Raw genomic sequence first — 25,137 nt, 5'->3', positions numbered from 1 at the left:
CGTTGCATAAGGCGAGGAGTACTCTGAAGAGGACAAAATTTATTGAAATCAATAAAAATTAAATTTTAATTTTTTATCAGATATACCTTACAACTTCGCCCGTACTTGAGTCCAAAGATCGCGACTCGGATTAAACGAAGTTTTCTGGTACATATATCAATTTAAATAATAACTTCGATCACAATTAATTCTAAATGTCTTACTTCGCTTAGCTGTAAGATAAAGCCAATATGATAGTCAGCTTCATATTCCACTAGGATTCAAGCAAACAATGAAGAACTGTAATGATTCCAGGTAAGGTAAGAAGGTTCCAAGCTTTATTTGGTTGAATTGGATGGAATAAATAAATAAATAAATATAAATATTCATCTACATGGTCTGGTAACTCTTTAAACGAATGATAATCTAACCTATGGTTTATAGATCTCATCGTTTTAAGCTCTGAATTTTTTAAATTTCTTAGTCAAAGCTCATATCACTAAGGTTGAATAATCATTATAAGCCGGCATGAAATTGTTCTGGAAGTATATTTTATAGGCGAGTAAGTATGTCTGTTCTCCTGAGGGTTAAGTTCCATCCAACATATTTATAAATTTAAAAATAATTGTATATCTAAACAGTTTCAACGCATAAACAATTTTGACACGATTATATCTCAGCAGTCCATTTTTCCCCACTGGTTGCAATTGAAAACGCCATTAGAACAATATACATATTATATATGGTAATATAATTAGAAAAGACTAAAGTCCGATGATACTACTGACTGATATAATGCTTATAATCAACTCAGCTTATTTCTAAATCCATTTAATGGCACGCCTTTATGGTTTGATAAGTAGAAATTACAAGGAAGACAAATTTCAAAGTTCAATTTCTTTCTTTTTCATTATTATTCCGAAGATTAATTTAGCCGGAGATTCACCAGTCTGGTTAAGCAAGCACAGGTGCATCTGTGTGCATATGTGAGCAGCTGTGTTTTTGTGTGAACTTGTACTGTTTGTTTTGTTTTCATTTTGTGTTCGCTTTTCGCAACTGTCTCGGTTTTTGCAAACTTTTGACAATTTCCTTGGCAAAACTAATATGCAAATCTTCGAATGTATTATTATGTATTATTTATGCAAGATGTGTGCTTAATTTTTTGCAAGCGTAAAAGCATCAAAAGCAGCCAGCATCAGCGCGCTCAAAGAAAACAATTTTAATGTTATGTATTCATTTTTTTCTTAGTGGAAGTTTGTGTGTATTGGTGAGTGGTTTTGCATTAAATTAGCAATTTGTAGGAAACCAATTTTGGATTTTAAATAATATTTCACTTTTGGTTGATGTTTTATTATTCATCGAGATTATACAGCGTGTTGGTATCATCCAATATTTGAATATGTTATATAATATGCACATTTTTATCTCTTCTTTATGGAAAGTTTATTTAATGAGACGTGATAAATTTCCCATTGAGGCTTCACTGCCACTTTTACACGGCAATATGAAGTCAATAGTTTTCGTCGGTAAAATAGCTACGATTCGAGCTTAAAACAAGCAAAAACGTTTACTGCGGAGGCACATAAGCTATACACCCTTCACAGGTGCATTTTTAAGACAAAAAAGGGAATAAAGAAATGTTTATTCTGATTTGAATCGGTCAGTTTAAGTGCCAGCTATAAGCTATACAGGTTTTGATTCAAGGTCTTTAGTTCGATGGTTCAGTTTGTATGAGAGCTACATATACACAATTGTTGTTCTATTGTCAGGGTATAAAGATGGGGTGAAGCAATGAAAGAACATTTCTTTTAATAAATATATGGTTTTATTCATCGACGAAATCTTCATTTAAGGGGTTTTTTCCCAACGTCAACTATAAAGTTTTGCATTTAAATGTACGTCGGTATGTAAGGGTATACTGCTTTGTGATTGGTCCTCGCATGAAGTATGAACAATGACAGCTGAATGATCTGTACTGTATATGAGAAGCTTGCTGCGCTCGGAATCTCAAGGCATGGGACGGTTCTACAACGTGACAATATCGGTTCGATTTGTTAAGCTGTATCAGGCCCGACAAGGAAGATTGTTTTTAAAATATATAAAGTGTTAGAAACATTCCTGTTACCTGGGACCGATTTTCTCGGTGATCCTGCTTTGAATCAAGGGTGCTTTTTACCATCAGAAAACAAATTTTTATCAGAAAAAATCATTTTTTTACATCATAAAGAAAAATAGTACTACGGATACCACTAGTCTTGTGTGTTAGGCTCTCGGGTAAATATTTAATTACCTTTATTCATGATTTTCAATATATTCATGCGATAGTAAAACAATCTGTTTATTAGCGAAGGTAACAATTAGTTTTTGAATTATACTGCATATAAGAGGCTGAAATTAAAAATATGATACTCCGAATTTTCCAAAGAGAATGACGAAAATTTACCATACATATGTGCATTTCTTCTTTATTGGCGTAGACACCACTTACGCCGTTATAGCCGAGTTTACAACAGCGCGTCCAAATGTAGCCAGGTACTCTTCCACCTGATTTTCCAATGGAGTGGAGGTCTTTCTCTTGCTCTGCTTCTCCCGGCGGGTAGTGCGTCGAATACTTTCAGAGCTGAAGTGTTTTCATCCATTCGGACGTCATGACTTAACCAGCGTAGCCGCCGTCTCTTAATAGCCCTTGCCAATGGACAAAGAACCATAAATCTTCTGCAAAGCATTCTCTCGAATACTCTTAAAGCCATTGTTCATTACTCCGCACCACGTAGCAGTGCGGAGAAGATCTGTGACTTGTAGGATTTGGTCTTTACTCAGGCTGAGTAGCACCTGTTGGTAAAGGTTATTCTGCGTTGGATTTTGTGGCTGAAATTTGTGGTTTGTGTTAATGCTGATTCCAACATAGACGAAATTATCAACGACTTCGAGTGAGACGAAATTATCAGTGACTTCGAAGTTATGACTGTCAAGAGTCACGTGGGAGCCTTGTTGCGAGTGAGACCTCGGTTTGTTTGATGACAGGAGATATTTCGTCATACAACCGTTCACCACCAGACCCATTTGCTTCGTTTCCTCATTCAGTCTGTAGAAAGAAGAACTAACGACGCTGTTGTTGAGGCAAATAATATCAATATCGCCGGCGCAAGCCATCAGTTGTATAGTATACTCTTGCAGAAGATTGTACCTTCTGTTTGTCTGAAAGCTTTTTTGGTATCGAACGACTCGGAGAGGTCCTTTCCGATCCTAACAAAGCTTTTGGTGTTGCTGAACGTTAGCTTACACAGCCGTATTAGCTTTGCGGGAATACCAAGTTCAGACATATCGGCGTAGAGGCAGTTCCTTTTCGTGCTGTCGAAGGAGGCTTCGACAAAGAGGTGGTCTGCAAATGCGTCTCGCTTCCCTCTTCAACTATCGGTATCTATCGCACGTGTTGTGACCGATTGTAACTTTGTGGTTAGACAGTCTGATTTCTCTCCACTGCGACACGGCACTCCTCTTCGTACCAACTATTCTTTTGCCTTTTCAGAAAACCAAGGGTTTCGTTAGCAGCTGTACGTAAGCAGCTTGAAATGCCGTCCCACATTTCCCTTATACCGAGTTGCCGATGAGTGTTCTCAGTAAGCAGGAGTGCAAGTCGAGTAGAAAATCGTTCGGCTGTCTGTTACGATTGCAGCTTATCGACGTCAAACCTTTCTTGCTTGCCATTAAAGTTGGCAAGAACGATTTTGACATCGTGGCGAGGGCACTCGTCATAGGTGCGCTCCAAGCGCTCATAGAAGACACCTTTGGTCACATCTGTGTATTAACATATGTTAATATCGCGCTGCCAGTCCCGAAGCAAAAAACTGAAAAGAGAGATACAAAAAAGTATTAAAAATGCATCAATGAATAAATTAAATTTTTTCTTTTTTCTTTTACTTTTTTGACATCAGGCGAAATCAATAAATAGACCGATGGCCGAAGTGCGGCCGCATGCGGTGTGGCGCTCTTGCGCCTCCATTTTTCAACTAACCGAATCATTGAATAAAATTTGAATAAACTAATTGCATATAAAATGCATCTGCTTGACCTTGACAGAGAAAAACATAGATGCGCATGTGAGCAGAGTTATGTTTAAGATTGTTTAATCGTTAGTAACATCGATTGAGGGAAGCTTCGAAAATTTAATTTATTTATTTATTTATTTAGGAAATACTCGGAGTTGTTTATGAGTTGAAGAGTATGTCATGACGACTGTGATATCGTATAATCAATTTGTTGTATTTTCGAACTATGTTTGCAAAGTAGAAGAATTTTAAAATGTTTTAGAGATCCTAATCCTACATTTTTGAAAAAAAAATTATATATCTTTACCGTTCAATATATCAATAGAACAAATGGTTTTTTCGGCAAAATCAATTTATTTTATTCAAAATAGTCTCCTTCTGCTTCAATACAGCTCTGTGCATGGTTCAAAAGTATGTCGAACGAGTGTTTTAGCTCGTTGGCCGGTATGGACGCCAGTATGCCGGTGCAAGCCTTTTGAATGGCCCTTACGTCTGCATACGGGGAGTGATCAATGGTTAAAATGTGATTTTTGGTCAAATAATAGGCCACAAGCGTCGATCGATGAGACGGCGCATTATCGTGCAACAAACGCCAACTTTCATCTTCGCGATATTCGGGCCGAACACGTCGAATACGGCGCACGAAACGCTTCAAAACTCTAAGGTAGAATACCGCATTAACGTTTTGGCCGGGTGGAACAAATTCTTTGTGGACAATACCCTTGGAATCATAAAATATTCGATGGAATTTCCGGTGATCACGGATTTTGATTGGCACACATATTGATCGGCACGATCAATTTGCACTTAAAACGCAATAACTTCACTTCCAATCAATGAAATGTTATGAAATTCTCACTCGACAATCGATAAACATAGCACATTCTAACGCACCAGTCGACATATAGATGGCGCCACCAGGGGGCGCTAGATTCAAAAATTATCCTGTTTACTTTGGAACATATCACGAACTGAGTCAATTTATCCATGTCCGTCTGTCTGCCCATCTGGCAATCTGAAATTTCGCACACGTCTGTCGGAATCGTCGATATCGGACCACTATAGCATATAGTTTCGGATCTACTCAAGTCCTAGTATAAAAATAGCTACAGCGAGTTAAAGTAAATATTAGATTTTATAACGAAAGATTGCTGAACTGAACAAATTTGAACGTATGAATCCTAAAATGACATCACCGGGACATTATTAAACTGAAATCCTCATGGGAGCCGCAGACGAGAGAGAACAGCCAATAGGTGGAGGCTATTGGAGACAATTCAAATTTCTAGCATTAAATAAATTGATTTGTAATTTGTTTATTGAGGCCCTATATTCCACTTGGGAACTTTTGGGGGAAGAATATATATGTACATACCATAATTTACAGCACCAAAATGGATAAGGTTCTGAGGAGACCCAAAATTTTTGGCATCATTTTTTTATGATATAAAATCAAGACGGACTAAGACAAGCACTCGGATATAAACAATTTTATTTTCATTCTTAAACTGGTCGCCATAGTACAATAATATTGTATGATGTGGTTTCCGACTAAAAGTTGTTCTTTTGAAATTTTGATTATTGCATAAACAAAATAACTCGATTTCGATTTGCATTAAGATTGACTTCGATTTTTATTTTACACAAGGTCGTTATGCAAGCCAGCTTTCTGTCGTTAAGCGCTTCCCATGTGAAGTAGTTATTATTTAATGCCGCTCCGCTGCACATGGAAGTATAGCGGAAGCCGCGCTTTGAACGGCGGCTGTCTTTAAGGCAATCAAGTGACACACATTTTCGTACACACAAACGTGCACATACATATATGTAAGCATGGCCATTATGAAGATAACTGTAGGTTGAAGAAGAATGTCTTGTCGGTAATTGCTATAAAGTTCTGAAATTTCGCAACTTGTTTGATTGTGAAATTTCGGTCGATTTGTTATTATTGAACAAACATACATACAAACTTGCAACTGAAATAAGTAGTTCATTTACGGTTGATTACGATCATCTACTGCATAATTATAGCTTGAAGAAGGTATATTAAGTTCACCACGAAGTTTATGACACCCAGCAGAAAACGTCGGAGACCGTATAAAATATATATACAAATCATCAGTGTGACGAGCTGAGTGGAAGGGTATTAGAGCTTCGGTACTCCTTGTTTTAAAAAAGACTTCAATTTCGTTTTTAGATTTTAATTTATACTTTCTTATCCTAGTTATAACACCATATCTTGTATGCAAACTAACACGAGTAAAGTAGCCACTAGACAAGCACATCTCCAATACTTTATGAATTTTTCAAATATTATTTACTTTACTACAACAAGATTTCATGCCAAATGTACAAATTAAATCAAATTTACTAAAAATAATGGTATCCTTCAATATTTATATTTCTTCATTGTTTCCATTTATATCTGTTTCACTTTAATAACAATTTTAGCAATGTTGTCAAGTCTTTTAAACAGTGTTTCCAAGATATGTAAACTTATAATTGTTAATTTTGGCTTTAGTACCCGTCTGCAAAGCAAAATGGTGTTATATATAGTAACTATAGTAAATAGATCGGCAATCCAAAAAGCCTTGCAATGATAATATTTTTTTGAATGTCATAATATAAGTTCTCCCTGAATGCCTGTGATCATGGACCTCAAACACAGCTTTCATACAAATTACAAATCGCTGTTTTGCTTTTGCACCCTTTAGTAAACCACTCCGTGTATTGACTCTGGCTAACAATAAACAAGTAAGGAAGGGCCAATTTCGGGTGCTACCGAACGTTTTATACTCTTGTAAGTTACAAGAATCAAAGTCAGGGAAATTTCTTAAGGTGCAAAAAGCCAACCAGAAGACCGGAATCCAGCAATTATAACTGGCGAATTACACGCGTGACGTTTTGTTCCAAGGACTGAATATAAGCGGGGTTGTCCGCATAGACTTTAGACTTTACATATACCCACAGGGAAAAATCTAACGGTGTGGTATCACACGATCTTCGTGGCCAATCGACCTGCCCAAAACGTGAAATTATCTGCTCACCGAAGTGTTCTCTGAAATGCCAAATAATACTGAACAAAAATAACATGACAGCTTGACAAAAAAGGCTCTTGAAAAAAGTACCTCTATTTGGTTCTTCTTTTCGCTACGTGGCGCTAATTGGATATTTCAAGCGAAGGCAGGTCCTTCTCCACCTGGTCCTTCCAACGGAGTGGAGGTCTTCCTCTTCTTCTGCTTCCCCCGGTGGCTACTGCGTCGAATATTTTCAGAACTGGAGTGTTTTTGACCATTCGGTCAATGTCTTCGCATATCTCATACAGCTCATCTTTCCATCGAATGCGATATTCGCGTGGCTAACGAGCAAAGGACCACAAATCTTTCGCAGAACCTTTCTCTCGAAAACTCGCAACGTCGACTCATCAATTGTTGTCATCGTCCAAGCCTCTGCACCATATAGCAGGACGGGAATAATGAGTGACTTATAGAATTGGTTTTTTGTTCGTCGAGAGAGGACTTTGCTTCGCAATTGCCTACTCGTCGCATTCGCGACTTGGCTCTCACGTCACTGTTGACAGTCATAACTTTGAAGTACCGGGGTGAATGACAGTACTCGCCGACGGAGTTTTCAGGTGCATGCCCTCAAATCGTGGTCCTTATTTCGTTTACCATGGTTGTCATCAAAAGGGGGATCTCTCATCCGAGGCTGTTTACGCTTTTCCATTGGTAGTGTTTTTTTACGTGGCGGGTCCCAAACCCAGCGCACAACCTTGTGGAGGGGATGTTTCGCCTTCTCACTTTAGCTCGCCTTCAAACGGATGTCCTTAGGCTACCCAGAGGACACTTGGTCAAAGACCGGAAGTTGTGAGCTGCTTGAGCCATATGTAAAATAATCGTTTCTGGCCACTCCCAAGTGAATGGCGATCAGAGAACTTTCCTCATTTGCGTGAACTTCTACACATGACTCCATTCTGTACTTGGATCACCCGTTAAATATGTCATTCATACCGACATATTCGACAAAATGTTTATTAGAAAAACGAATATCATTATACATTCGTAGTAAATAGGAGTAGGGGGTAGTAGCGACCCGATTTTAGATATTTTTGCCAGTACTACATACCATGAATATACCATATACTAATAAAATGTTCCCTGATATTTATTAAGACACCTCACATACCATTGCCAATGATATGAAGTAAATTCATTCAGATTTTATATGTTTCTTATATGGGAGCTCCGTCAATTTTATCCATTTTAGGCACACTGTTATGAGTAAAACACACCCTCTCATTTTCATAGAGATAACTCAAATGTTAGCCGATATATGCGGTATAAGGTCACCTGGAAGTTCGAAAATCATTGTGCTGGGTATATGGGAGCACATGAATCAACCCATTTTCGACACACAGACATACCATTGTCAGGAAAAGATTATCCCAGAACTTCAATTATGTACCTTACACATTGACCGATATTTGTCGTAAAAAGTCAACTAAAGGTACTGGGGTCCAAATATTCGGTAACTAGATGCTTGGAAAGTTTTTGTTGGATTTGGACAGGTTATTGTCAAAAGATGGCATACGCTAAAGGCTTTAGTCGTGCAAAGGTTATATTATATTAATTAACTGGAAAGGGAAAAGTGGGACGGAATTTAAAATGGGAAGTGGGTCATTTTTATACTGTAACATAAGAATATTAAAAGGATGTTACGTACTGCATTTGGTATAAAACGGCAGAGCAGGTCTTGAGAAATGTGATTTTACCTTATCATATCCACGCCGATCGTCCAATTTTTATACCGGCTAGTATAAAGACCTCTCTTACCATCTAAGGCGTACAATTTAATATATCTGGTGTGTTTAGTTATGCAGAGTGGACCGAGTTATCATTCGATTTCATCCAGTTTTACAGTGTCGGCAAAAATTCTTATAAGAATTGTCTTAATCGAATTTGACTATTGTAGCTTTGGTGGTCTAGGAGATACGTTCATTACATCTGTTCTAAATTTCAACAAGACATTAAAATTTTTGCACCATCTCCTATGAAGCCCTTTCGTACCATCTCGAGTGTGATATTTTATGACTCTGATGTATTTACTTATTGAGTATCGCACTTTTAGAAACTTTAAACATAATCATCTTATTGGGAGCGGACGCGGTTTTATCCCGATTTCACCCGTTTTTATAATATCAGCAAATTTGGCTGATACGGCTTTAAGCCTGCCCTCTTACGGGCGGGGCTATTACTGCTTCCTAGAACTATTCACTTCCACTGCTGACATCCCTTGAACCAAATTCCAGTTTTGTATCTTGATTTGGAGCTTAGTTATAGCACTTTAGCATTTTGTGGGCATGGCTGGTATTTTCAACACGTCCATCTACAATACCAATCTCTCTCGGGCTTCAAGGAACATATATACAAAGTTTCATCAAGCCATTTAAATTTTTACTCAACGTATCGCTTGTGCGGGCAGACGGACGAACACAGAGTCATTCGAGTTTCAAATCGTCTTCGGTTTTAGGTGATTCAAACAACAGTTGGGTTGCGAGAGTAAAAACATTATTAATACTTTTAAGAGTACTTAAATTTAAAACTAATTTAATTTTAATTTACTAACTGAAAAGCATCATTAAGAGGCTAGGATTAGGACCAAGAATTTTCTAAAAGGCGAAAGGTGTCAGTTGGTAGTATGATGCCAAAAATTTTCCCGCTATATGAACAGGCAGCTGAAGATCATAAAAGTTAAAACGCGCTTTTATCTTCTTCAAATTTTCAAATTATGCGAAAGAATTTGTATGAGATTTTGTATTTATAACCAAATTTCGTGTGTGGAATAGTTGTGAATGTTGGAAAAGACTTTCGGTCATTCAATTCTTATAAAAACACAAGCCTAAGAGTCGTCCAAAGCCTCCAAAGAGATCGTTGAAGACATGTCTCGTTCTGGGCGATCTTCGATTTCTTTAACTGATGAAAATATTGAAGAATATGATACTTGAAAATCGTCAGGCAAGTGATAGAGAGATGGCAAGAGATGATTTTGATGGATATTTTGGGTATAAAACGCGTTCGTGCTCGACTCATTACCATAAAACTGAGTTTTCTTCAAAAAGACATGGCCGATGAGATATGGATTTAGTAGTTTGACATGCAAAATGGAACCCGTTTTCCGTAAAGCTGAAAAAGGTGAAAGGCCATCTCAAAAAGTGCTTATTAAAATTGTTTCAAGGACTGGAAAATTGTGAAATAAGTGTGTTTTATCTGGTGGACCCAGCAGAATATTGGACTTAATCAATAGATAGATAGGCTGGATAGGTGAGGCTTGAGATTTAGGATAGGGCACAATTGACCTAATATCGCGGTGTATTCTTTATTTATCAATCAATCAACATCTGATGGGGATTACTTTGAAGGCGACAAAATAAATATTGATGTGTAATTAAATATTTTGCGTTTTATTTACAATTTCCGAGTACTTTTTTGTCAAAGTTTGTGTGTTACTTCACAGTAATGCGAACATTATCTATTAAACTAGTGCACACTTTTTATACCCTGAACAGGGTATATTAAGTTTGTCACGAAATTTGTAACATCCAGAAGGAAGCGTCGGAGACCCTATAAAGTATATATATAAACGATCAGTATGTTGAGCTGAGTCGATTTAGCCATGTCCGTCTGTCTGTCTGTCTGTCTGTCCGTCCGTCTGTATATATCCGAACTAATCCCTCAGTTTTTATACTCTCGCAACAAAGTTGCTAAGGAGAGTATAATAGTTTTGTTCACATAACGGTTGTTTGTAAGTCCTAAAACTAAAAGAGTCAGATATAGGGTTATATATACCAAAGTGATCAGGGTGGCGAGTAGAGTTGAAATCCGGATGTCTGTCTGTCCGAGTTGACAGTCCTTGGCCGGATAAAAACCCGGGTCCGTTCCGGTTACGTAGACCCGACTGTCGTGGGAACGGTTGCCGCTACAACAACAACAACAACAACATCTAAAGAATCTTATTTAAGTTTTAACGTTTGATCATACAAATCAAACAGTTTGATCTACAAGTCAAACAATACTATTTATCATATCAATTCTTAAGAGTACTAAACGACTCTTATACAGACTTATATAAAGGTAATGCTTAAAAAAGTAAATACATATTTAAAATCTTAATTTTTAGTTGTTAACTCAATATTTTAAGATATATCAATGAAAAAATTTCAGATCACCTTAATATTTTCTTTAGTTCTCATAAGTCTTACAAAATGCAATACTGTGTATATTTATCCACTCGCTACTCGTTACTTTCGCCAAATCGTTTCGAGTTGACTCGTTGTGTTTGGTAGATGTCAACTTCAAAGCAAATTCCTTCTTTTGTAAGGTCGCAAGTGGTAAGCAATGCATTGCACGCATGCTGTTTTGCAAAATCTATCGTTGAGTGAACTTTATTTTTGAATTTCATTAAATTGTATACAGTTGACGGAGGCAGCAACTGCTTTGGCGTTTGCAAGTGCACGAAAACAACATAATGGCGGATTTGGACGATTTTTTTGCTAAAAAGGACAAGAAAAAGTCCAAGGCCAAGCCCAAGTTTTTAACTGCTGAGGAGTTGGTAAAAAATCTAGAAAAGGAGGCAGCAACGACCGCCAAGTCAAAAAAGGTAGAACCAACCATACCTGCACCAACAATCACGTCTGGTGCTGTTGAGGAGCCAACTGAAGTAGTGGAGCAGGTAAGTAACGAATACAAATATATTAGCGTATAAATACTATGAAAGTTCTTCTTTATTTGTAGGCGCCAGAAGAGGAATGGGATGATTTTGAGCAAGAACAGCGAAAAGATTATACTGGTCTCAAAATCGGTCAATTGACTTTGAATGATGATGAAGATGAAAGCCAAGGAGAAGGTGAAGAAGATGATGTGGACAGTGATGGCAATGTCAATCCTGAAACTAATTCCTCGAAACGTAGTGGAGGCGGTCCTTGGAGAAAGGTTGTTCCCGCCGAAGAGGTGACTCAAATTCCAATGGAGATTGAAAAACCCACGTCAAAACTTTATATATCACCTGCATTGCGAGCTGCTGTAAGTTAAAAGAAATAATTGCAATATTTATGTTAATATTTGCCACGTCAATTATTTAAAAATACTTTGTTTACAAATATTCACCTATTCACTTTGCCATTATGTGTTTAGCAAGCTGGAGCGGCGCCTGGACCACGTCTAAAGCCTCGTAACCGTGCGGCGCCCGATATTACAAATGCAGAATACTTCCCCTCGTTGAGTGCTGCTCGCCCTGAAGAACAACGCAAGAAAAAGAATGAACCAGCTTTTGAAGAGGTTCGACACGGAGGTAGGGTGCAGCGCATCCATGAACCTGTTTTGGCGCCCGTTACCATGGCGAATCGATTCCAGTCGCTGGACGAGGATGACAGCTAGAAAGCGAAGGCCGCCAATTAAGTGTCACTTCTATTTGGATTATTATTTTTTTTTGCTATATGTTTTCTGAAGAACAGGATTTAGAAGTCGGTCTGTATTGTATGTATTGTACGCTTTGTATCTATATTTTTTGTAACTTTCTCAGAGTGGTTTATTTTCGCACTTTTTATACTTTTTAAATTGGAGTACGGAATTGTGGTACCTGCCGCCACTTTTCATAATTGTCCGAAAACTGCCGCTTCACAATAGAAATTATATTTAAATAGTGGTAGGGACAGATTAGTATCCAACAACCAAACAATTCCCAAAATTCTATAATAAGTAAATAAGGGAATACTATAAAAAGAAATGAAATAAAATATAAATGAAGTCAACTGCTAACAAAGAATTGTTCTATTTTTTTATATCACTTTTTATCTATCACATTTTCATTTGGTCTCATCTTTAACGTGATTCAACTCATCCTGTACATACATATCTTGCTTGGAGCTGTCCAAATAACTGCAAATATCAAGTACAGCATTAGTAATGAATGAAACCTATTGACCAAGTCTATAAAATATAATCATATTAATATACATAGTTGTCATCCATAAAATAAAAAATATAAAAAATCGGATGCAACAATTATAACTCAATAGGTCATATCGTCTTTAGCTTTTACTTCAGGCAACCTTTCTGACCTTTCGCAGTACGGAAGTGCCTCTGAGTTATTATACTTTTCTAGGTAACGCTTGGACAATAACTTCTCCGGAAATTGTTTGATCAAATACAGCCAACAATCAATATGTCTGCAATATAAACAATTTTATTTATTTTTAGTTAATACTTTGGAAATAAGTACTTACTCATTATTCTCAGTTTTTATTTGCTGTATTTCTCGGTCATAGTAATTGGGGTAATCTTCCAGCAGATCTAGATTTGCGAACATTGTGTCGTCTACCTCATACACTTCCCCATGAACATTATGACCAACTCCAGGTTTGTTGAGTAAAAATGGAATGTTGTAGCGTGTGCCTATGACGAGTGGAAACTTTACTACCGTTTGCGCTTCACACAGAAAACGTGAGTGGCCATTTTCGGACCGCGTTAGCCAATGGTGATTAGGCTCTCCCCGTTTAAGTGTCCCGTAGACGAATACTTTTATTAAATTGCCAGACATTTTTGCAGACATAACGCCACTAACGTACTGATCAGGTATGTATTAACTAGCTAATAAAAGTTATCAGCGATTGGAGTAAATTGATAACAAGTGATTGAGGAGCAACAAAGCGTGCACGTAGGTAAATAATTACAAAAACTGTCACAAATTGTTTCCGCAATAGTTGAAGTGAACGGCAACATTTATACACATATTTAAGAGCACATGCATTTAAATTGATGATATTAAAAAAATCTTTGTAGCATTTGGCTTATTTTCTGCCTTTGCTGTGACTACTTATTTTAAATATTTCCATTTTATTAGACCATCAACTCTTGTTGCTTACATATGGCAACGCGAAATATTAACCCATAAGTGTGATACAGAAATGCGCATGCAAAAGTGACCTTGTGCATCACCACTACCGAATTTACCTCAAGTCGAAATCATATGATGATCTGGAACAATTTCCTACCTTTATATTAAAACATGAAACCGTGAAGAAATTACGATCAAATTTGGTATCAGGTGTAAAAAAAATGGCGCATCCTGTTGACATTGATCCTGACTCTCCTGGTGGTCTGAAAAAAAAATCAAAAGAAATTCTTAATCAGTAATGATGCTGTTATAGTCCCTAACTCAGGGAACACGAAAAAAATTTTTTTTTGAAAAATGGCGACTGCCTGAAAATAAAAATCATTTTTTACGCTTTTTTTTTGAAATTCCTGAATTTTTTTTAAATATTAAAAACAAAAATTTTGACACGATGCTTATAGGAACGATAAAGAGTTATATAAGGAAGGTTCACACAAAATTTCAAGTAAATCGGTTGTATAGAACTTGAGATAATGCCGGTAAAAAAGTAGTTTCGAGAAAAACGCGTTTAAAAAATTCGATACGGCCGAACCGCGCTAGGTACTGCGTCACTAAAGTAACTGTAGCTCTTAAAATAATTTTAATTTTTAAAAATCCTTTGGAGGATATTTTTTAAGGGTCTAAACTTTAAATATATAAAAAAAATCGAATTTTTCAAAATTCTAGAGTAGAATACCCCCTTAATTTAGTGCTTACTTATGGCACTTTATAGGTTTTCGGTTAACGACGTTTTGTGAGCGTGGTAGTGGTCCGATTACGTCCATCTACAAACTCGTAATTTTTTTGTACCAAGGAACCTGCACGCCAAGTTTCATCAAGATATCTCAATTTTTAGACAGACGGACGAACAGGCAGACAGTAACCCGGATTTCAACTCGTCTTGTCATCCTGAACATCCTGATATACATAACCCTATATCTATCTCGATTCGTTTTAGGTAATACGTATAAACGTTAGGTGAAAAAACACAAACACAAAATGGAGACTATTTAGAATCACCTCGTAAATGTCACAAGGAACGAGATTAATTAGGAATAATTTATACATACAGTCTTTCTTATCAAATGTTTTATTCACAAAAATTCTTAAAATTACTGATTTATAACACGCACTAATTGACATTATTATGCTTTCTCAAAAAATCCATTACAAGTTGGTTTTAGGCAATATTATAAAGATCAGATATTGATTAAACATAAAAGTATATATGTATGTATATGTTATATGTCTATATTTAAAGTCTACAATAGTTCAGCTAATATCGACATTAGAATTTTTATAAGCCGCACTCCATTTCTCATAACTGAAACCGAGGAAACAGTGCAAGCCTTCCATTCAATACAAGTTCACAGTAAGTAAATGCTAATCACACAGTTGACCAATTATCTATCGCCTGGTAGTAAATAGGTCAATGACTACCACTATACTAGGGTTGGGAAGAATTTAGGCAGCAGTGTAGGCAAGGTCCTCTTGAGGTGGATGCTTGTGTGTGCGACGATTACGCATGACATAGGGGTGAGCAGCACTATTTTGATAACTTGACAAATATTCCAGAGAGAGCAGCTTTTCGGGATATTTTTGCAGTAAATACACCCAACAGGGCACGGTGCTGAGGAGAGATCAGAGAGAGAGAAATGAGAAAAATTGTAAAAATCTAAATATTTGAGAATTCTCCACCAACTTACCCTTCACCAACCCCGATGTTCATGTCATGCACCTCCCGTGTGAACACATCTTGGCAATCTTCCAAGTTATCCAGTGATGTCAGCATCTTGTCATCCACCTCATAAATCTCACCCAACACATAGTTACCAACACCAGGTTTGTTCAGCAGAAAGGGGATATTATAACGTGTGGCTATCACAAGCGGCAGTTTTTCGGTGGTTGTGGCGCGGCACCAGAATTTCGCATAACCATTGCCAGAATTTGCGAGAATGGAGTGACCAGGTTGGCCATATTTCAGGGCGCCGCAAACAAAGAGCTTTTGCAGAGAAGAAGCAGCTTTCTATAAATAAAAAATTAACAAATAAATAACTTCCATTTACGAGTGCATGTAAATAATAAAATTTTTGTTTTAGCTGTATATACTAGAGCTCTTGGTATTCGACTAATCGACTAACCGGATTAACCGGATAGGGCATTATTCGAATAATTATATTCACTATCCGGATAGTCATAAGTCGTCGACTAACCGTTCGTTGTCGAATATTCGAATACTAAGTATTTAACTTATATAATTTCTTTCTGCGCATATAAGTGTATAGAAACTCTCAGCATACTGCTGTGAGCAAAAAATAGTAAGACCTTGTTTATAAATTTAAGATTCTTAATCATTCTTCAAAATCTATGTCGGCCCTCAAAGCAATCCCCCTTGACCTCAATACACTGGTGCCAACGTTTTATCCATTCCTCGAAACAGTTGCAAAAGTCAATCCGGATTAGCCTTCAATGCGTAGCGATTCATGTTTAATAACTTGAATTGGCTCAAAACGGTTTCCCGGAGCGGTCGGAGTTTGCTGAATAGTCAGAAGTCACACGAAGCAGAATCAGGTGAATACGGTGGCGAAAAACTCGCGAAGAATCAATGCAGTAAGCGACGGTACATTATGGTGGTGTAAAAGCAAGAGTTGTCGACCCATAATTCCGGCCTATTTTTACGAATATATACACTCAAATGGTACTACTTGTTGGCAGTTTGGTAGGTCGGAAGTTATTCGGAGTGCTCCACACCTCGATAATCGAAGAAAACTTTCAACATAACCTTGAATTTTCACCTACTTTTGACGTGTTTTCGTTTTCGTGTCGTCTGATTCCAGGTCGCAAGCATAGATCCAAGGCTTTTCGCCAATAATAATATGTTTCATGACATCCTGTTAGTCGGAAAGCATTGTTTCACAGACGTTAACGCGACGCTGTTTTCCGAAAAAAACAAAATTATTTTGATGCGACATTTTTAACGGATGTCACTGACAGTCATACTAACCTAGAAAAAAAACGACGACGGGTTTCGCGCGAAATATAAATGAAAAAGTTTTACCTTTTTTGCGCACAATTGGAATTTTTACAAATTTAAAACAAGCAAAAATCAAAAGCTGCTTGGATTTCAAACAAATTTCATTTATTTAAATACTCGCAGCAATTAACGAATATTCGAATAGTCGCAGTGGAACGAATCGGTTAATATTCATACGAACAGTTACAAACCGAATATTCGTATAATCGGTTTTCAAGTTATTCGTATAATTTTAAGAGCCCTAGTATAAACAGTAATAAAATAGTATTAAATTTCTTTGTTTGATTATTTGATTATCAACAATGGGGTTCTCAATATTTATCTTTTATATAAATATCTCAAATTAACATATATGTGAGAACGCCGATCGCTCTTAAAGTCGCAAATACATAGAAGAATTAGTACAAATTAAACTGATTGCAGAAGTATTTTAATGCTTTTGGTAGAAAAGAGCATATAAAAGAAATAAAAAAAAGTCGTTCTCATAGCGAATGTCAAACGAATGCTCAACTCGGCTAAATTTCCACGGAGGTATAGTTATATTGTAACGAGCGATTCGAAATACATCTGTAGCGGATCAAGGGAAATTTTGGAGCTAAAACACACCGTAATTGGACAATAAAGTAAACAATTTATGATAATACAAAGAATGACGAATATTTATATTTTCAATATAACTTTTATTCAATTCAATTGTCTACGTTAAAAGATCTATCTCCATTCCATGAAAACGAATAACACTTACAACAATATTGAAGGTTTCTTCGGACTGCAACAACGCGAACTTACTATACAACTCATTTTTAAATTATATCTGATTTTTTCAATGTATACAAATCCAGCACCAATGAATATATCGGGAAAAAACTTTACAAATATTGCTCTTAACATAACTTTTCGAACCGAATATGTGAGCCTCGGCGTCTATGGCTCACTTTTTACCAAAAATATCGATCAATTGGTTAAACATATTGTTGAAATCCGAAGGTAATATTTTTTGATAATAATACTCTTTTGTGGCAAAAATCGGATTAATATTACCAGTAGCCCCATAAATTAAATCAAATCAGAATTTCAAATTTCCGTTTGGCTTTATATGTATTATATATCTATTGGCCGTATATATGTATATCTGTTAATAATTCTGGATATACTATATCTTAATGACGAAAATGAATGAATTGGTCAATGTACAATCCCAGCTCCCTTATGCTTCATACTTATTATAGTATTCGTCATTCCGGAATACGCCAAACCTTATGCTCAAATATTCTTCACAAATTGAAACACGTAGAAACATGTTCTGAGTAATGCCAAACGTTGCAAGTGCAATCAGTCCTTACATTCTTTTAGTCTAAATATACCCGATATAATGCTTTCGGACTTTCTTGTTTGATATGTGTGATATTTTAATGAAATTTTCTTGAAAATAATGTGGTTTAGCAATGAATATGAATGGAATCGCTGTAGACATTGGTCTAAACCTCATATCCCTAATATACTAATTTCCAATATTCTAGGTGATATTTACCTCATATACCCAATATATTAGATTTTGCCCATTTGGTTAAGTTAATATCACACATATCTGATTTCAGTGAAATAGATTCATTTTAACAAATATATTTCAATCTAAACTAAGTGAGTATATCATAGGATAAGTTAATAAGACACCAAATATGATTAAACCAATTAAGATTTCTTAGAATAGCAAGTATTGAATTATTTCCCAACTTTTTTTGTTATACCATATATGTATGTATGTATGTATACAATTTTCCAATACCTGTTGTATAGTTTCCCACATAAAATATATGTACCTAAATATCTTCATGGAAGTTTTTGCACCGTACTGAAGTTCTAAATCTTAACATCCCACGAATTTTTTAGTGAGACTAAAACTGACATCCCTAGCAAAGAACTAGGAATGTTTGTTCAGCCGTAGTCTAAATATGAACATTGTCGCTAAAAATGACACATTAATGATCGCTAATTAGTTGACTCGAAGATTTTTAAATCAGACGTAATCACATTGATTACGAAAACAATATAAAAACTGAGTTAAAACCGACTGCAAAGCTAGTGCTTAATCATGCTGAATATACATATTATATATATGCATATGTAGGTTCATTTAAAATCGAATGGAATTGAATTCACACATATGTATGTATGTATGTACTACATAAAAAGAATGTGAACCAAAACCTAGACTAAATTTAACAAGTCATGTAATTCTCGAAGTTCTAACCTAAAACTAAAAATCTATGTATCTGACTGTGTCATATGCAAAATTTTCAGTTTCTTAATGTGATTGAATGAGATTCTAAAAATAAAACTCATACAGTTAGTAATCTCGAACTCTCATTCAATGTCGTTCTTGTTCAGAATAGGTACTCAAAGATACTCATACGTACTCTGGCTGTTTCTGATATAGTGAAAAATGTAGTGTCCTATAATTAATTTCTATAGCTTTGTTCTAAAGGCTAACAGTTTTCGAAGAAATCTTCATAAAATATTGAATATTGTGGCCCCTCATACGGAATTCATAATCGTATTTTACTCTAATTAATATCAGATCTAAGAACTAAGATAGCTCTTTGTCGCAAATAAGGAAGCAAGTATTGACGAAAAGATAGTATGAATTTTGCCCCCGATGTCCAGACTCTAACTATGTACTGGTATATTTTGTAATATCACATCAAACGGACCCAGTTCAGTTCAACCTTCTCTATGATAATTTCTGAACTTATCGGTATTTTATAATTAAACTATATTTTAACCTGGAATTCATTACTTTGTTTTACTCAGTTTGATGTACAAGGTATATATATATGTATGTATATGAACATGTATGGGAACAAACGCTCGGCTGAACAAATCGTTTCTCAAAATGAACAAAATTCTGGAGAAGTTTTTCTTCTTTAAAAATAGTAATCTTTATTTTATCTAATCTCTTCGTTTACATGCGGAGCTCTTATCCGATTTAGCTTCGAGTTCGAACAGCTTCGAGTATACAGTAGCTTTTTAATCTTATCATAATTTTATTATTTCTATTTTGGTTTCGCTTGCCAATTTAGTTTGAGATAACCTTACAATACATACTAAGAACATAATTAGGTTTCCATTTCCGCTCAATGTCAAACAAATTCAGTGTGGACAAACATTATGACGAATTTTTATGACATCAAGAATCTTAAAAGTGAGAGTGTTCAATATGACAATCCCAACCCCCAATCGAAATCAAGTTTTAATTATAAAAATTGTAAGCAGTTTTCTTTGAAAATCTTTTTTTTTTTTTTTAACTTGTTTTATGGCAATATTTTTTTTAGCAAAATCTCAGTTTTTGATCACAGAAAAACTTGCTCTCCATTTGCCCTATTTTGCTAGTTTGTATAATGAACAGCATTTCATCGAGTGTAGATGGAACATCACTGGATGATCTGCAACGAACACACTTAATGTTTACACTGTACTTTTTAGAGTCTTTTTATATAAAGATAATACTCAAAATTAAGTACTTTGTGTGCTCATTTAAAGAGAACTGTATATTTGGTTGGACATACTATACGTACAAGCAAATATGTTTTGGAAATTCGTCACATTCATGCACTTAACATATTCATACATAAATACATCCATGCAATACGAATACGGACACACTCGTATGTTGCTTTTGGCATTAAAAGCTATCGTTTCTCATGTCTTCAAGTGCGTTTATTTATTTCGTGACGCGCCCCTTAAAAAACATAACAAAAACTAAAACCGAATAAACAAGTTTTTTCTATTCATATATTATACATATGTATTCGTTTTCGATAAATCGGAAGAGCTTCGTACAAGTACAATGAAATCACCGAAGCAAAGAAATGTAACATATGTATGTATGTAAATACACATTGGCTTATTTTAAAATTTATCAATGATATTATATTTTGGAAAATTCAGCATGGTGAAATACAAATTGCTAAATATGGTTCTAGCGTGTTTTTAACAGTAAATTTCATAATTTTAAGATTTTAAAAAAGATTGTTCATATAAGATTAATTTTTTTATAAATTTATCTTTCTAACTTCAACTATTTTGTTAAAAGTTGATTTTCCGCTATCGCTATGCCACTATTTTTAGTTTAAGTGATAATAAATAAGTTAACTTCTTTTAAATTTAATTTTGTTTTATGAACCGATGCTTTTAGATTTTTTTTTTGTAAATATTTCTTATAAAAGAGATCATGACCAGGCACTAAAAACAAAAATTATCATAAAAATTTTAATTATCTAAGATTAGTTTGGATACTTGTTCAATGAAGTTAATACTATGAAATTAAGTATAGATAAATTGAAAACTTACATTCTTCATATATGTACATACATATGTAAATGGAAAAAGTTCTGCATAATTTTTTTTATGAAAATATATTAAACTTCTCTTTTGGGTCATTAAGTGTGCTATTTGTGTGGTCACCACTGTACAAGCATGACTATGAATTATCTTAGTAGACAGGTAAATGCAACACTAATTTATTGCAAAAACATGTAAACCAGCAGGTAATGCAAGTATATAGGTATATACATGCTATACATATGCATGTGTATCTGTGAATCGAATGCTATTCATCAGCTAAGCCGCTTGCGTTGTACCGTGAGCGAACGTAGCGCAACAGTAGGGGAAAATTTTTAACAAAAACTGAGGAAAAATGGTTGATGAGGACAACCTTCCTTTTATGTTGTATGTGTACACACGACCAAAAACATATGACTTTGGGAATGCATTGAAATAACCGAGTTTCTCCGAAGGAATTTAATACTTTTACCGAAAGATAAGCAGCGCTGAAAAACAAAAGACAACTTTTCCCTTTATTAAGACCGGAATGCGGATCACAATGGAAGGTATGCGAGAGGGACTATTATTATATTTCATTTACTTATTTTTTCTTTAATTTCGAAACGAAGCAGAGACCGAATAAAATATGTATGTATGTATATATGTATGTAGTATAAGTACATAAATGATCATTGTGATGAGCTGAGTAAATTTAGTCATGTCCGTCCGTCTGTATATTGGCACACTTTTTGAGAAATCGATTTGAAATTTCGAAACGTTTTGTTCTCCCCAAGAAACTGCTCACTTGTCGGAACCAACGATATCGAACTACTATAAGTTTTAGCTTTCACGGGATATCCAGCGGAATTTGGCACAGATTATTGTCCAAGGCATTGCTATAATTCCCGAATATATTGTTCAAGTCGGACCAACCATATACATACATAGATGCCATGCAAAGAAATTTAGGGTATTACTGCTGCGTATTGGCCGTTAACGTTTGTTTTTTTTTCTTATTTAATTTTATTTTTGTTTAGTATATTAATTTATGTTTTAAGCGGCATTATTTGATTCTACTATCTTGCTTTTACTAATACCACAAAATGAGCCTTACGACTTTCATATTTATGAATGATAGATAATAGTAATAAAAATTATCATTTACAGTAAAATGATGTAATCGAATTGACAGACGTAGACATAGTGCATACTGTAGTCGTGGCAATCGGCTTGGTAGCGACAAACGTACGAGGGAGAATTTCGAGAAGCACGCGACTGCACTGCTTTTAACACACGTTTCTTTTATAACAATTCTCCTTATAACTAAAGATTTCTCCTTATGACTGAAGATTTTTCAAAAACATAAATTCTGTTTCTATTAGTAGATAATGTAAAGACGCATTCAGGTACTATTAGCAATAAAAATCATTGCAAGTTTATCTCCAGTTTAATTCATCGCCAATACACTTATCTAATTGATGTCTGCCGGAATATACTTGGAAATTTAAATAAACATTTCTAATATGCAGATAAGTTTGATTTACAAGTGTAAATATACTACTTACATATATGTATGTATAAACTAAAACCGTTTTAAATGTGCACAAGTGTCTGATTGTTGTGTTTGTGCGTGTCTGATTGTTGCACAAGCGAAAACTTCAAGCGCTACAAATTTATGTCATGCGATATTTTTAACATAACAGATCAAATGCGTGAAACACGAACTGCATTTGTACTCAAGTGCATGAAAAGTATACATACATATGTATGTATGTTTGTCACAGAATTGCGAGTTAATAATATGCACATGTAAGTAATTGCAATATTTAATTAAGGGAACATACATATGTACTTACTTATAAGGAAACATCCACAATGAATGAGCAATAATAATGAATTATGGCGTGCAATTCAATAAAGGGACGGCTAAGTGTCACCTGACACCACGGCAAAGACCAAAAGCGAAAACATATGTGTGTATGCACATAAAAATTAAATTTACATGTTTTGTTGTAAAATGTAAAATTTTAAAATTTTAAGGCACACGTTTATTTATTCTTAACAAAATCCGTCCGTAGCGCACTGCTATCACCATGAATATTCTTTTTCTTGGCTGCTTACGTAACAACTTGCTAGCTCCATGCGGCTTTTGTCTGTCCGCCAGCCTAAAGCACTGAGAATTACAATGTAGATAATAGACACAGCTTATTTACTTATAAATGTAAAGTCAACAAATGTCTGCGCTGGGCGGGTGTAGAGAAAAGTCACAAGGCACTTTACAATTCACTTCACTTGCACTGCAAGGCTGCGAGTGTGTGTATGTGCATGTATGTATATTTGCGAATCTAAAGAAGGCTCGTCACGAACTATGGGAAGCGCTAAGGCAGTGACGTTAAAGTTTCCATAGTTTTCATTTTATTTCAATTTTATCTTAAGTTATAATTAGCTGCAGTTATTTACCTAAAACATTTCTCAATAAAATTAAAAAATTGAAGAAGCAGATATACATAAAAATTAACTTCGCCATTTTGCGACGTTTCACTTATTTATTCAAGTTTTTTCAAATGCTCCCTTCACTTACCCTGATGTTGGTCATTGTTGTTGTTTTTGCTATAATTACTCGTACAGTTTTGGAAATACACGAAAATTACAAATTCAGCAAAAAAAATGCTAAAATAAATGCTGCTGTCAGTCTGGCTGTTAACCCTTTAAAATCGTTAAAATCGTGAACGAGTTGTTCCAACAATAAATTTCCGATAATTAATTTGCGCTTGTTGTTGTATTTTACAAATTTACAGAGGTTGTTGTTGTTCTGTTGCAGAATATCTTTTTTATGGCCAACGGACTGAAATTAAGCGGCAATGGAAATGCACTCGAACGACGAAATGAATGAGCTCCAGTGGAGATGGCAGACGATGCGAATCGGTGAAGAGCAAAACTTCAACTGAAATTCAGAATCGCACGTAGCGGCTGCAGGAGTCATTGCGAGCTGGCTGGTTCAACCAACCAACTGGTTGTCCAAATGGAAGGCGGCGGTTGGAGATCGCAACAATTCAATGCACACATACATCTACATTTGTATTCATGGGCATACATATGTATGTATGTATGTACGCAAATGAAATATTTTTAAACTTATTAAGGTAATAACGCCAAGAACTAGACTGCCAACATGCAAGCCGCCGCCGGCAACAGCAACAACAATAGTCAACAAATTGGAAATCAAGTATAAAAATAAAAGCAATAATAACAAGAAATACACAATGTAAATAAAATAATACAAACAACAACAGCAATAGCTATCTGATAACAGGCCTCAGAAAAATGCACATACCTACATTTATGTGCTATAAAAACTCGCTCAGTAAGAGCGAACCGGCTTGCTATTGTCAACTTTTAGCTATATACGTGCGCTATAGTTGGCTGTTTGAAGAACATAAAGTATAGGTGCTTAAACAATAAGTTTTAAATTTTACTTTAGTTTAAAGTTTTGAGCGCCATGGTATCCCTCTTACCTTAACTGAGCGGTTGAACAGATTATTTTAAGCTTGTCACGACGTTTGTCACACCCAAAAGGATACGTAGGAGGCTCTATAAAATACAAATGCATGTGTAAATGATCGGGGTGACCAGCTGAGCCGATATAGCCATGCGCATCAGCATATACGCGAACTAGTCCGTCAGTATTCGAGATATCGAATTTTACACATGTCCTTTTCTCAACAGCACCTGAACTACCGATTTGGGACTAGTATGCCGTACAAACTGGACGATCAAAATCAATTTTATTCACCTACGCTGTCGAATGATTTGAGCATTTGGCTAAGA

General features: G+C 35.5%; 3 protein-coding genes across 3 annotated transcripts; 1 reads left to right on the top strand and 2 right to left on the bottom strand.

The window, feature by feature from the left end:
- The first annotated feature begins 11,360 nt into the window (after positions 1-11,360).
- On the top strand, positions 11,361-12,845 carry LOC126755384 (protein CDV3 homolog). The gene is made up of 4 exons (XM_050467921.1): positions 11,361-11,412; positions 11,498-11,753; positions 11,816-12,103; positions 12,215-12,845. The coding sequence occupies exons 2-4, from the start codon at positions 11,550-11,552 to the stop codon at positions 12,455-12,457; spliced, it is 735 nt and encodes a 244-aa protein (XP_050323878.1). The 5' UTR covers positions 11,361-11,412; positions 11,498-11,549; the 3' UTR covers positions 12,458-12,845.
- LOC126755385 (putative gamma-glutamylcyclotransferase CG2811) lies at positions 12,823-13,915 on the bottom strand. Its single transcript, XM_050467922.1, has 3 exons — positions 13,306-13,915; positions 13,141-13,248; positions 12,823-12,958 (listed from the first exon to the last, which is right to left on the bottom strand). The coding sequence occupies exons 1-3, from the start codon at positions 13,629-13,631 to the stop codon at positions 12,886-12,888; spliced, it is 507 nt and encodes a 168-aa protein (XP_050323879.1). The 5' UTR covers positions 13,632-13,915; the 3' UTR covers positions 12,823-12,885.
- A 1,111-nt stretch (positions 13,916-15,026) lies between these two features.
- On the bottom strand, positions 15,027-24,269 carry LOC126755292 (troponin C-akin-1 protein). The gene is made up of 3 exons (XM_050467755.1): positions 23,891-24,269; positions 15,659-15,978; positions 15,027-15,582 (listed from the first exon to the last, which is right to left on the bottom strand). Exons 1-3 carry the CDS (start codon positions 23,903-23,905, stop codon positions 15,417-15,419), a joined length of 501 nt encoding a protein of 166 aa, XP_050323712.1. The 5' UTR covers positions 23,906-24,269; the 3' UTR covers positions 15,027-15,416.
- Between the last annotated feature and the right edge of the window lie 868 nt (positions 24,270-25,137).

This window comes from Bactrocera neohumeralis, chromosome 4 (assembly GCF_024586455.1).
Source record: "Bactrocera neohumeralis isolate Rockhampton chromosome 4, APGP_CSIRO_Bneo_wtdbg2-racon-allhic-juicebox.fasta_v2, whole genome shotgun sequence".
Lineage (NCBI taxonomy): Eukaryota > Metazoa > Arthropoda > Insecta > Diptera > Tephritidae > Bactrocera > Bactrocera neohumeralis.
This window is presented reverse-complemented; position numbering and strand designations above follow the sequence as displayed.

What these genes read in the sequence shown, in the direction of transcription:
- LOC126755385 (XM_050467922.1), bottom strand. Translation starts at nt 13,631, where the DNA reads ATGTCTGCAAAAATGTCTGGCAATTTAATAAAAGTATTCGTCTACGGG. An exon ending in ATAAAAACTGAGAATAATGA is followed by an intron (nt 13,249 to 13,305) that starts GTAAGTACTTAT and finishes TTTATATTGCAG; the next exon opens with ACATATTGATTGTTGGCTGT. An exon ending in GCACTTCCGTACTGCGAAAG is followed by an intron (nt 12,959 to 13,140) that starts GTCAGAAAGGTT and finishes TGATATTTGCAG; the next exon opens with TTATTTGGACAGCTCCAAGC.
- LOC126755292 (XM_050467755.1), bottom strand. An exon ending in AACATCGGGGTTGGTGAAGG is followed by an intron (nt 15,583 to 15,658) that starts GTAAGTTGGTGG and finishes ATCTCTCCTCAG; the next exon opens with CACCGTGCCCTGTTGGGTGT.
- LOC126755384 (XM_050467921.1), top strand. Translation starts at nt 11,550, where the DNA reads ATGGCGGATTTGGACGATTTTTTTGCTAAAAAGGACAAGAAAAAGTCC. An exon ending in CAACTGAAGTAGTGGAGCAG is followed by an intron (nt 11,754 to 11,815) that starts GTAAGTAACGAA and finishes CTTTATTTGTAG; the next exon opens with GCGCCAGAAGAGGAATGGGA. An exon ending in CACCTGCATTGCGAGCTGCT is followed by an intron (nt 12,104 to 12,214) that starts GTAAGTTAAAAG and finishes TTATGTGTTTAG; the next exon opens with CAAGCTGGAGCGGCGCCTGG.